Genomic DNA, 14030 nt, shown 5'->3' on the forward strand with positions numbered 1-14030 from the left:
AATATCGACTATTAGCTAATATAGTGTGAATGTAGGCAAATCTCTTAACCTCATCTAAAAAGTACAGATAATAATAGCTTAACTACCTTTCTCTTGGGATTATTGTCAGGAAAAAGCTTTATAAACAACAAAGCTCTCTCTACATAAATGAGTTGTTAAAACTTATAAAAAATAGTAAGAAATCAAAGTTCACCTGCCCCTTGTAGTGTTGTTTATGATGCCTGAAGAGCCAGGTATATGTGTGGATTGTATATTTCTTGATTTTGAATGAATCAAGTGAGCCTAATGGAATTTATTTAGGCTAATACAAAACAAGAAGTATTTTTTTAGCAGAGATTATAAAATATGTCGATTAAAATTGAAAAATGTACAAAATTGTAAGACTAGAAGGTCTAATTATAAAAGTTATTCTCCTTGCCATAATGAAATATGACAGTGGTATCATTTTAATGAAGTCAGCTAGGTGGCATAGTGGATTGACTGCTGGGCCCCTGAAGTCAAGAAAACTCATCTTTCTGAGTTCAAATCTGGCCTCAGACACTTAATAGCTGTGTGATCCTGGCCAAGTCACTATCCTCTGTTTGTCTCACTTCCTCATCTGTAAAATGGATTGGAGAAGGAAATGCAAACCATTCCAGTATCTTTGCCAAGAAAATTCCAAAACACAAAAAGTCAGACAGGACTGAAATGAGGGACCAATGATGACAAAAATCTCCTAATGAAGTGTTTGGACTTTACTTTCTATGCCAATTAGGGATAGGCATAGGGAAAGGCATTTCTTAAGTATAGTCCAAATTATGGTCTGAAAGTTTAAGTTGAATATTTTACCAGGTCAAGCAAGATTTTATAGCGCGAATAAACCCAGTGGGTAAGATGGATGCCAAATTTATTAATTGTCTAACTCCAGAGGTGGCATGTAATAGGACAGAAGAGAAATTATGGAGGGCACCATAGTAGAAGGAGCAAGCAAACCCATTGTGCAGGGTGGTTTTCATGAAGGTTTATCAGCTGTTCAGCTCCAGAAGAGACCATCACCCTGGAGCAATTCAGGAAAGAAATTATGAAATGTGCTTCAGTAAAAGGATAAAGCCCATTAACAAGATTTTAAATGGCATTAGTGGACTTAGCTGTGCCCCCTTCTTGTTTAGCTGCATTGGCTTCACTGTGGGTTTAGAGTTCATCTTGGCTGTCCTTTGGGTAAGCTCTGCTAATAATTTATTTCACAGAAAACTTATATAAGTCAGTTTTGGTTTATTTGCCCCCTGCTTTTTCAGTTGCTGCAAATCTCTTTGTTCCCAAATTTGCCTGGATTTTTGCCTGTTAGTTTTGCTTCTTCAGTGTTTCTGACAGCCTTTTTGCCTTCTATCTGCTTGGCCTTTAATCTGCTGCTAGCCTTGACCTTTGCTATTGATACATGCCCTGACTTCTGCTGGGCCACTTGATTCTAACCTCTTGCTTGCTTTGACTTCCCAGTTCCTGCCTGATCCTTAACTGCTTCATTGGTCCTGGCTCTTCACCTTGGCACTCTGACCTGCTGCTACCCAGTTCCAGGTGTGAAAAGAGGTAGTTTTCAAAGTACTTTTTTTTTTGAATTAAGAACTACAGAGAAAGGAAGGTCTGCAACTTGCTCTTGGTTCTTGTGTTCATAATCAGTCCAATAAAGAAATGGAATATTTTATCTACTCAATTTTTTGTGAGTTCTTAATGGAGATTGAGAAAACCATCAGATAATAAGTAAACATTCACTGAGCAACTGAAAGCTGTTTTGCACTTTTGTTCATTGTTTATAGATATATTTTAAAGTTTATAAGTCATCTCTGTTTACTAGGAACATGCAGTCTATGTAGTATGTTAAGGCAGTGGTTCTTAATCTGAGATTTATGAACTTGATTTAAACATATTTTGATAATTATATTTCATTATAATTGTTTTCCTTTTTGGTTTATTTAGTATGTTTAAAACACAGTCTGAGAAAGGATTCATAGCCTTCACTAGACTGCCAAAGGCACTCATGACACAAAAAAGGTTGATATTCTTCTATTATGGCATTGTTCCTTGGGGAGAGGCTGGAAAATTAGGTTATGCTAGTTTTTATATACTAAAACTAATAAGTACAGTTGTACTTTTTTTTTTCTTTCAAATTGACCATCTTTACCAACTCTATTTTTTCCTCCATTTCTTTAATTACTTTGGCTATTCCAAAGCTCTATATATCTTGTTCTTGTGTAAAGATAAAAATTAAGCTAATTATCAGTATCTAACATAAATATATGATTTACATACTGTAATTTTGCTGACTTGTAGGCAGATTTAAAAATTCTGAACATGTATTCTTCTTATGTGTGTTTTCAAAAAAAATTCTTGCATCTGAGTGTAGTATAGTGTAGTATCGTATCATGTCATATTGTATAGTATTAATGTAGTAAAATGAGAAAAACAATGGACTGAATGCTCAAGAATTCTAGCTTATCTCTTCCTGACTTTGCCACTATGACTAGCTAGTCATTTCCCCTCTCTGAACTTCCATTTTCTTCTCTCTAGGATAATGTTGGAGTAGGTGATTTCCTTGGTCCATAATAGCTCTAGGATCTTGTGAATCTAACAAGAACTAGTCTAAAATAATTACACATTTCCTTCAGTGATTTTTTTCCCCTAATGATTGAAAATATTTATTTTTAGTTAATGGAGAGTTCGTGGAGATGGATAAAGCAGATGATGTAGTTATGTTCACGAATGACAGAAATGACATGACGGAGCTAGCATCTGGAGGTGCATTTCTAGGGAGCAGTGGTCCATCTATCAGAAAACATTTTCCAGAGACCTGGCTTTGGATAGACACCAATATGGGGTAAAAGCTTACAAAGTTCTGACCTTCTTATTCTTTTCTTCTTTAGAATTTCATTCAGAATGAACTTATTTTTGTGCTTATTTTAATGTGAAAATGTGAATCATAGTTAAAATTAGATAGAATGTTTTACCTTTTATAGCATTTTGTGTCAGCTGTATGAAATCATATTTACTGAGATCCAGTGCAAATAGGAGGGTTCTGGATAAGATCATCTCAGAAAATGGGCCCTAAAATTTTTCTGAAGAGCTATTTTTTTTCCTTTAAAAAAAATAGTTTACTTAAGCTATATGATCTCAGGCAAAAGGGGAGAAGGCAACAAGTTTACAAAAAGTAGCAGGGGTGAAGCCAAGGGAGTTTACCTGAGAGTTATAACAGGGCAAGGAGGAGTGACAAAACAGCTTGGTCAAAATCCCGAGGGAAATAACCTGCCCTCTTGAAGCTTAAAGTCTAGGTCAGTGTTGGGGAAATTACAGCCTGTGGGCTAAATGCAGCCCTCTGAAATGTTCTTATCCTGCATGACATTATTTCTAATCTGATGAATACAATGAGTAGGATACAATACAACGAAACTTCAAAAGAGTTGCCTTAGAAACAGAGTGACACATGAGCATTTCCTTTCCTTTGGCCCCCTCTTTAAAAAGTTTGTCCATCACTGGTTTCAGGGAGATTTGCAGTGATAATAAAGGATTTAATTATTTAAGAAATGAAGTACAAAGGATTTTTGAGGGGAATTGGTGTTTCTTGAAAAGCTAGTTTTGATTTGCTTCAGGGCTTAAATTTGCTATTGGATCATGGCTGCTATGAGTTCTAGTCACTAATTTGAAGAGGGAAGTACTAGTTATTTAATAGGAAATCCAAATGTGTTTCCCTGCCATATTTGTGCTCCTTTCTCTGCTATGATTTTTCTCAAGGGAGGAGAAACTGGGAGATGGTAGAAACTATCATATGAGCGAGAAATATTCAGTCCTGATGACCCATTGATTTTTGTGGCTTGGAGATCATTTAGAACAGTGATTCCTAAAGTGGGTGCCACTGTCCCCTGGTGGGTGCTGCAGCGATCCAGGGGAGTGGTGATGGCCACAGGTGCATTTGGGGGCGGTGAATAAGTATGTGACAGGGGGTGCTAAGTAATATTTTTTTCTAGAAAGGGGTTGGGAACCACTGATTTAGAAACTATGATCAGCTTTTGGAGGGGTGAGAAGTTCTGAAAGAAAGACATAGGTCAGACCTTCAAGAAAATAGCCTGTATCAGAGGTTTGCAAACTATAACCTGTGGCTTTTTGTACTGGGCAAGCTAAGAATTTTTTTGCATTTTAAAAATACAAAAACCATTCTTAGCTCAGAGGCAATACAAAAACAATCAGGACTTAGGCTGTAGTTTGCTAAACCCTAGGTAGGAGTCCCTAAGATGGTGCCATGGGTACAGTGCCAGGCCCGGAGTCAGGGAGACCCAAGTTCAAATATGCTCTCAAACATTTTTTAAATTTGTGACCCTGGGTAAGTCTCTTAACTGTTTGCTTCAGTTTCCTCACCTGTAAAATGATCTGGAAAAGGAAATGGCAAATCACTCCAGTATCTTTGCCAAGAAAACCCCAAATGGGGTCACAAAGAGTTGGACACTACTGAACAACGACAGGAGTCCCTATAGATAAAGAGAAAACTATCATGCGGATTGGGAGAGAAAGATTCTCTTAAATATTTACTTCTTGTATAAGGTATATGATGATATTATTGATTTTGAATATATGAATTAACAACAGTGAACATCTATCATATGTCCATTCTGTATAAGATATTTTGCTAGATGCTGAGGAAATGAAAAAATGAAAAAATAAATGACATTCTTTGCCTTTAGTCACTCAACAAGCATATCCTTGATTGAGGCAGGGTATGAATACTGAGTATACAAAGACTGATTAAGACAATTCTGTCCCCAAAGACCTTACATTTTATTGGGGAAATGAGATGTGTGAATATGTACATTCACATATATATATTTACATATATATATGGAAAATAAAAAAATAATAATATTTCTATAGTGCTTTAAAGTTTATAAAATACTTCATAAATATTAATTCTATATTATTAATGTGATATAATATAGATTTATATATAATATAATAAAATTAATTTATTATAAATATTATCTTTATAATGACCCTGGAAAGGAGGTGCTATCATGATTCCCATTTTACAGATGAAAAACAGAGACAGAGCAAAGTTAAGTGACTTGCCTATGACCACATAGGTAATAAATATCTGAGACCAAATTTAACCTTAGGATTTCCAAGACTACCTATTTAGTACTTTATCCATTGTACCACCTAGCTTCTTCAGGTACCTTGAAGGAGGAAAGCACTAGCACTTGGGGAAAGCAAGGAAGATTTACTATAGAAGCTGAATTGAGATTTAAAGGAAAATAGAGATTCTAAGATGGAGAAATGAGGACAAAATAATTTCTAGGAATGAGGGACAGCTGGCTGGTGTGGAAATAGCAAGGGAATGGGAGATGGAGTGTTGTGACAGTAAAAAGTTTAATTGGGCTGGAATCCAAAGGAGCAATGAATGAAAAGGCTAGAAAGGTAGCCCTGACCTAGATTTTGAAGGTCTTTAAACACCAAACAGTGAAGGAGAGTTTGTATTTGCTCCTAAAAATATTGGTAAGTATGGCACATGATCATACCTGTCCTTTAAGAAAATCATTTTAGTAGCCATGTAGAGAGTGGATGGAAGAGTATGAACCTGGGTGGTTACTGTATGAGTACAGAGAAGGGGTCCAGTTACAAGGAATGTTGTAGGGAGGTAGGTTCCAATAAGATCTGGCAATTGATTAGTTAGATAGAATACTCTTGATTTTATGAACTTCTATGACTATAAAGTGGATGATGCCATTGATAGATGGAAATTCAGAAGAGGAGCAAGATTTGGAGTTCTATTTTGAACATTTCAAAATGTGCTAGAGGCAATTGACTGAGGACCAGAGCTTAGGAGAGTAAGTAGGACCATATAAATCTGAGAGTCATCTCCTCAGAGCTCCCTGAGAACTGATAAACTCACTGAGTGGAGAGAGAGAAGAAGACTCAGAATAGAGTCTTGGAGGGTCCATTCACATTTAGGGGGAAGGGTTTCAATGATTCATCAGCAAAGGTGGCTAATGATTAGTCAGTTGTCAGAAAAGAACCAAGAGAGCAGTGTCATGAAAACATAGAGAGAAGAGGAGTGTTCAATAGTGTTAGAGACTATAGGGAGATCAAGAAGGAAGAGGATTAAGAAAAATCTATCATATTTGGTGACTAAGAGATCTTGGATGATGGTGGAAAGTACAATTTCAGTTGAGTGATGATAGTGGAAGCTAGGTTGAATAGGAATATACTGAATATTAATGGAGATAAGATGTATACAAATAAACATTATGCAAAATAGCACATAATAAGAGGCTAAGAAATATAAGATTTATTATGAGAGTTCAGGACAAGGGGTGCTCACCTTGAATGGAGGTGGTTAGAGAAGCTTTTATAGAATAGGAAGCATTTGAGTCACAGCTTGAGGAGGAGTAGAAAGACAAGCATAGATGGGTATTAATAAAGAGGCATTTTGCAAATGAACCTAATAATGGTATTGCTGGGTAGGTAGAGAAAACTAGAAACAGAGGCATGGAGGCAAAATATATATGGATATTTGGAAGGAGTCTCAAGGTATATTTTTTATTGGAATGTGAATCAAAAGAATCTTAATTTATTCACTAAATATCTGTTTATTTATGACAAGTAGATGATCATTGCTATTTAACAAAAGCTTAATATTTATGACAAAGTAATAATTTTTTGTTGCTTTTAAGGTTCATTTTGAAGTTAAACTGGGAAACCAAGAGAGTTTTAGAAAAGAAAAATATTCAGGCAAAATAATTTAAGCACTTTAGGGAAAGTAACTATGTAGTTTTTAATCTTTGTAGTCCTAGGACTAGCACAGTACATACTGCATATAGCAGGAACTCACTAAATGCCCATTTAATTTAATTAAGTGCTTTTGACTTATTTTGAAGGTTGTAAGATGTCAGAGACAATTCTTGCTTTTGAAATTTTATATTCTTTTTAACTTTAGTTCTCGGACTGACAAAGAATTTGAAGTTACTGTGCCTGACTCCATCACTTCCTGGGTAGCTACTGCCTTTGTGATCTCTGAGGATTTAGGACTTGGAATGACAACTGCTCCAGTGGAGGTAGTGTATTAAAAGGGACTTTGATTTAAGTCATGGGGCAATGAAGTTAAAGAACCTGTCAACTCCTAGGTTTTGTTTATGATGCTCATGGACACTTGGGCTTTCTGACAATATTTATTTGCTTAATTACACATACCCCATTCTCTATCTTTCTCCTATTTCATGACATTTATTGTATTTGACTGGTAAGTATGTTACTTTCACATTCAGGTTAACCCAAAAGTCTTAGGGGAAAGCTTTATCAAATGTGAGGAAAATTGTGGAGGGGATTAGGAGAGCAAGTAGTTAATTGTGAGAATTGAGTGAACTATACTGATTCCATCTTCTGACTTAATTCTGAAGCTAGTTTAATTCCTTTTCTATTCAGTTATGGGCCCAGGCCAAATTGTCTGTTGAGAAAATTTCATTCAATTGTGGGAATTGGGAGAAAATCTTACTATATTGTTTGAACGCAGTTCCATGTGACTAGGAAACTGGATTCCCTGTACCTTCTGGACCTATGTTGACCAGAAATGTGCTCTGATCCTAAGATTTATAAAAGGAGTTTTCTCATAATTACATCTTAAGCAACTCATATCTTATTTGAAAACTGATCCTTTACTGATCAACCAGTTATTGTTTTCATGTTCCTTGGATTGCTTACAGATACTTGGGGAGGAGTGGGACACCTCTTTTCCTGAATTCAGGGGATTGTACCTGTCTACTCTCCCCTTCCCAATTTGGAAAGTCCCTAATATTTCATCCAATTAGAAATCAGATTACCTAATGTTAGTTAATTGATTTTATTTGATTGTTTTTACTGTATAAAGGCCTCTCTTTCCCTGTATTTGAAGGTCAGCCGTAAACTGAGGAAAGGACTTGGTCCTGATTTGTTGGGTCCTTGGCATGCATTGCTTAATAAATTGATATGCTCAGAAGTTCAAACTTTGTTTCTTTAGTAATTTAATCTTTTGCTAATTACACAGCTTAAATTATAAACTTTAACAGTCTAAAACTACACTTTTGGGATACCTTATGCATCTAAGAATCAGATGAAAATATTTCCATTAAGAATCTTGAGTTTTATGGAAATATGTATTATATGATAACATATGTACAACCTTTGTCATATTACTTTCCTTCTTAGGGAGAAGGAGAAAAAGAGAGAACAGTTATTGCAAAATACCAGAAAATAAACACTAAGTAATTTTATTTACCTGTTATCTGGAGAATGATAAAAATAATTAAAAATTTGAAATTAAATTAAAAAAAATCTTGACTTCTGCTGCATAGCAACCCAGAAAATTGTCCTATTAAGTGACAAGTGACAAGATTTCTCTAGACTAGAGCTCAGGAAGTGTTTTGGTTGTAGTTGGGTTTTAAAACAGAAATTGCTGGAGAAGATGGTGATTTAAGCTTCTGATTGGGCTGATTCAATTTTTAGGAGAACCATTTTTGGAACATTTCTTTTACACTTAGATCTATGTTATAATGTCAGGCTTTTAACTTAAGTGAATTGTGTAGGTTATAAATGTTTTGAATAACTTCTCTGGTGACTTCATTCTTTATTGAGTTAATATATTACAGCATATAGCTCCTATACTTTCCTGGTGTGTCTCTTAGCACAGTGATGGACAAACTACAGCCTGTGGGCCAGATATGGCCCTCTGAAATGTTCTATCTGGCCATACGACAATACAATGAGTAGGATACAATAAAATGAACCTTCAAAAGAGTTGCCTTAGTAACAGACCGACAGATGAACATTTCCTTTCCTTTGACCCCCCTCTTTAAAAAGTTTGCCCATCACTGTCTTAGGATGTTAAGGAAAGCTGCTAGGTCTTTGAAATTTTGAATTGAAGTGAATATTATAATTAAATATACTGCTTCTAGGTTCCCCCAGCACAGGATGGCCACTGTCCAAGCAATTCCTGAAAGAAATAGAACAGAAGTAACATCATCTCTCAGTCCCCTGCCCTGTCCATCTTCTTCAAGCCCTTTATTTAAATTATTAAAACAACTCGACATCATCTGTAAAACTAACTTGGAATAAGCAGAAGAAAATATTGATGGTTGCCAAATGTAAGCTCTAAGAGAATCCTTGGAACTCCTTAGCCTTCATATTCTTATTCTCAGTGCTTACAATAGTACCTATAACACAATTTGGACTTAGTAATAAATGCTGATTATACCCCAAGAAAATACAAAAACAAAACTGTGTGTTTTCATAGAATGGAGAAGGGTTGCATTAAGCTTGTAAACCTCCACTAGGAAAACAATGTAATGGCAGTAACCAACTAGGTTTTTCATTGAAGCACTCAACCAGACTCTCATTGTTTAGTAAATGAAGTAAAAAATATGAAAACACTTTGAAAAGTTAATAACTCAATATAAGGTGGTAGTATCATCATGAGCCTTAATAAACAGATTCCTCAAATCTTCTTGAGAACACTCAATTTCAGCAGGAATACTTCTTTCCATGTTATACAAATAGTTTGACTTTTTGGTCAATTCAGATAAATAGTTGATTCTCATTGCCAGCAGTTCTGTAATACAAAATGCATGGTCATGTGAGCAATGAAGTCACCATTTTATGTAGACTTCATGCAACATTAAAAAATATTGGCCTTCAATTCCCCAATTAATAAATGGGCAAGGGACATGAATAGGCAATTTTCAGATAAAGAAATCAAAAGTATCAAAAAGCACATGAGAAAGTGTTCTAAATCTCTAATAATTAGAGAAATGCAAATCAAAACAACACTGAGATATCACCTCATACCTTGCAGGTTGGCTAAAATGATAGCAGGGGAGAGTAATGAATGTTGGAGGGGATGTGGCCAAATTGGGACATTAATGCATTGCTGGTGGAGTTGTGAACTGATTCAACCATTCTGGCTAGCAATTTGGAACTATGCTCAAAGGGCTATAAAAGATTGCCTGCCCTTTGATCCAGCCATACCATTGTTGGGTTTGTACCCCAAAGAGATCATAGATAAACAGACTTGTTTATTTATAGCCATGCTTTTTGTGGTGGCAAAAAACTGGAAAATGAGGGGATGCCCTTCAATTGGTGAATGGCTGAACAAATTGTGGTATATGCTGGTGATGGAATACTATTGTGCTCAAAGGAATAATAAACTGGAGGAATTCCATGTGAACTGGAAAGACCTCCAGGAATTGGTACAGAGTGAAAGGAGCAGAGCCAGAAGAACATTGTACACAGAGACTGATACACTGTGGTAAAATCGAATGTAATGGACTTCTGTACCAGCAGCAATGCAATGACACAGGACAGTTCTGAGGGATTTATGGAAAAGAACGCTACCCTCATTCAGAGGAAGAACTACAGGAGTGGAAACACAGAAGAAAAACAACTGCTTGAACACATGGGTTGAGGCGGACATGATTGGGGATGTAGACTTGAAACAACCACACCAATGCAACTATCAACAATTTGGAAATAGGTCTTGATTGATCACACATGTTAAAACCAGTGAAAATGTGCATCGGCTATGGAGGGGGGAGGAGGTTGGGGGTGAAGGGGAAAGTAAGAGCATGAATTATGTAACCATGATAACTTTTCTAAAAAATAAAAATTATTTAAAAAATACGTTGGACTTCAGTAGGGAGAAGCACCTTAGTGATTGAATAGTCCAACTCTCTCTTTTTATGGATTGGGAAATTGGAGTTTGGAAGGGTGAAGTAACTTGGCTGAAGACATATAGATAGTAGTAGAAACATTAAGAAGACTGCTTTTCATTACATTTAAAAATTATACTTCATTTTTTTCCTTTACAGCTACAAGCCTTTCAACCATTTTTCATTTTTTTGAATCTTCCTTACTCGGTTATCAGAGGGGAACAATTTGTTTTGGAAGTAACCATATTCAATTATTTGAAAGATGCCAGTGAGGTAATGTATCCAAGCATTTTAGAAGCCTAAGCATTTATATCTCAAGAGGACAATATATGTGTACACGTGTCTATGCATGTGTGTGTATGTGTGTAACCATGTATTTTAGGCAGTAGGGAATGTACTGAATAGAGCACCTGGCCTGGTCAGGAAGATTTGGGCTAAAATTAGACCTCAGATACTAGCTATGTGACCCTGAGTGAATCACTTAACCTCCACTTGCCTCAGTTTCATCTTCTATAAAATGGGGATGATAATAGCATCTACTTCTCAGGGTTGTTAGCATCAAATGAAATTATAATTGTAAAGTTATTAGCATTGTGCTTAGAAGATAGTAAGCACTAAAAAATGTTAGCTATAATAATAATGATTATTATTAAGTTCCTACTATCCAGGGTCTGACTGGGTATGTGTCATTATAGACCATTTAGTACAATATGACTTATGATTAGTTATTTTAAAAAAGCTTGTGGTTGATTCTTAAATTGAATATTTGAGTTATTTACTTACATTTCATAATATTCAAGAATACTAATTACCAACATGAAGCCTTCCCCCTCTTTCATTCCTTCCCAGCATGATTTCTTTATTCTAGCTTGGTCAGTCTTTTTACTATCTCTTTTCCAATATATTTTCTTAAAAATTTCCTTCTGCCTGGAATAAATTACCATTTACTTTTTGCTATTCTATTTCCATAACTTTTTTCAAGATTTAGCTCAAGCCCCATCCTGAGAAAACACTTTCTCCTTATTTATTTTTGTTTATCGATGACCCAGATGAGTATGTGGTCTCTTTAGTTATTCTCCTCAGTCCAAAATATTCTTTTTTTCTTCAGAGAATACTTTGTCTAAGTCTCTTTTTGCTTTCATCACAGCACACCTTTTATAATTTTTATTTATATGTGTCATCTCCTCCCCCCATTAGATTGTAAGCTCTTTGAGATCAGATTTTCACCTTTTCACAGTGCCCTGCACATAATAAACACAATATTTTTGAACTGAATTGTTGAAGATTCCCTCCTCCAAGAAACCTTATTTCTCACCATAACTTGGTGTTGAAGTTATTAAGGAAGAGGGAAGAGTTGTCCAGGAAGTCTTTCTATAGTAACCAGGATTGGGAGAGATTGAGATCATGATATGAATGTCAAAGCAGAAGTTTTTGAATTATATTATAGTGGAAGAGCACTAGTCTAGGAGGCTCAGTGGGAACAAGAAGAATGCCACCATGTCCTTGTGATTCAGGGGGAATAAGAAAAGGAAAGACTAGGCTTAGTGAGGAGTGGAAAGAACATGATGTCCTGAGGAGGATGTCCAGATTTCAATGAATGAAAATATCTTTTTGAGGAAGATATTGAGAATGAAATCAAGTTTTTGTCTTTGTTTTTCAAGTAGAGCAGTTTGCAAGGATATGCCTAAATTAGGCTGATAGCATTCATATCTGAGAGTAGACCTTTTTTCCCCCTTTCTTTTTGCATATTCTAGTCATCCAGTGACATAGGAGTAGGGGAATGTCATAATACTCTTGCAGTAAAGATTAAGCTAAAGGGAAAATACTGTGATAAAAATTTTGAAAGGGAGGAAAAATAGATCAAACAGGAATTTTTCTACAGCATTTCTATCCAAGTTTTATCGTTAATTCCATTTTTTCATTGTTTCTCACTCCATTGGCTTATTATTCTCATCATCTTTGGCATCACTTGCTTGAATAAGAATGAAAACTTATGGAAAATTTAGATTTAGTAACACTTAGATGGGGTAAAATAATGCTTCATGGGTGTGGGGAGGGAGCAGGCACATTGACTCATTAAAATTAATTAAGAAAACAGACTGAAATGAAATCTTTATTTCATTAACTGCAGATGAGGGCTGTGTTACAATTGGATGCTATGAAACTATACTTAGAATTGACTCAAGATTAATCAATATAGGTAGAATAAATGTCAAAGATTTAATATAAAAAACCACCAAAATTTCTATTATTTTATTTTGCAGGTGATGGTAACCATCGAGACAAGTGACAAATTTGATATTCTTATGACTTCTAATGAAATAAATGCCACAGGACATCAGCAGTCCATATTAGTGCCAAGTGAGGATGGGGGAACTGTGCTTTTCCCAATCAAACCAATGTATTTAGGAGAGATTCCGATCACTGTTACAGCAGTTTCACCTAGTGCCTCTGATGCCATCACCCAGAACATTTTAGTAAAGGTAAATATTTGAAGGATTAATTCAGTGGCAATCATATTTTGTTAAAAAGGAAATGAAGTTAGTAGAATGTCTACTTTTCTTTCTATTGTATTCTTAGTAAAGAACTAGAACTAGTAATTCCTTTTTGATGATTCTTATAATCACTTACTGCATTCTTGAATTTTTTTTGAGCGTCACTTTTCCCTTTTAAAATTAATTGAGAAATAGAATCATAGCCAATTCTCTGTTATAGTCAATTGCATTTGAGAGCTGTTAAAATTGTCTCCTATTCAAGTATGTTTAAGGTAACCCAGAGAATTAATCTCAAATTAGGCAATATAAGAAGAAATGCAAAGGCTTGTTTTAAATAAATCTTAACTTAGAGGACACATATTATGAATGTTTCTAAACCCTTGACTTTGCTGTCCCCTCAAGCTATTGTTTGTATCTTTCTTATTATCTCTTTTACTGCCAAAATCCCAGCATCACTAATTCTCCCTGACCCTCTTTCATCATTACCTACTCTCTTTTCAAATCGTGGTAACTTGGCTTCTTATGCCAGTATTCTAGTGAAACTGCTTTTACAAGTGAGTAAATAGCATGGCCTAGCGGAAATAGTATTGAACATGGAATCAGTAAACCTGGTTAGAGTAGAGGCTCTGGCATTTACTAGCTACATGAATATGTACAAGTCACTTAAATTTCCAGATTTTCAGTTTCTTCCTCCTAAAAGAAGCATAAAAATCTAGAATCACCTACCTCATAGGGTTGTTCTAGGGAAAACACTTAAAATATCTTAAAGCCATCCAAAAATACGAGTTGTTATTATTTCTGAAATGCTAATCCCAAAGGTTTTTTCTCAGTTCTTGGCCTCCTT

The 14030-nt window shown here is 35.4% G+C and overlaps 1 protein-coding gene across 1 annotated transcript in view; it reads left to right on the forward strand.

Moving 5' to 3' along the window:
• The window catches only part of CD109 (CD109 molecule), a 167461-nt gene that overhangs the window by 113981 nt on the left and 39450 nt on the right, over positions 1 to 14030 (forward strand). The window contains exons 18-21 of the mRNA XM_044673921.1: positions 2680 to 2848; positions 6953 to 7070; positions 10851 to 10964; positions 12956 to 13174. Of these exons, the coding sequence (XP_044529856.1) occupies positions 2680 to 2848; positions 6953 to 7070; positions 10851 to 10964; positions 12956 to 13174 (620 nt within the window). The remainder of the gene's footprint in view (positions 1 to 2679; positions 2849 to 6952; positions 7071 to 10850; positions 10965 to 12955; positions 13175 to 14030) is intronic.

The sequence above is a fragment of the Gracilinanus agilis genome, chromosome 4, assembly GCF_016433145.1.
Source record: "Gracilinanus agilis isolate LMUSP501 chromosome 4, AgileGrace, whole genome shotgun sequence".
NCBI lineage: Eukaryota > Metazoa > Chordata > Mammalia > Didelphimorphia > Didelphidae > Gracilinanus > Gracilinanus agilis.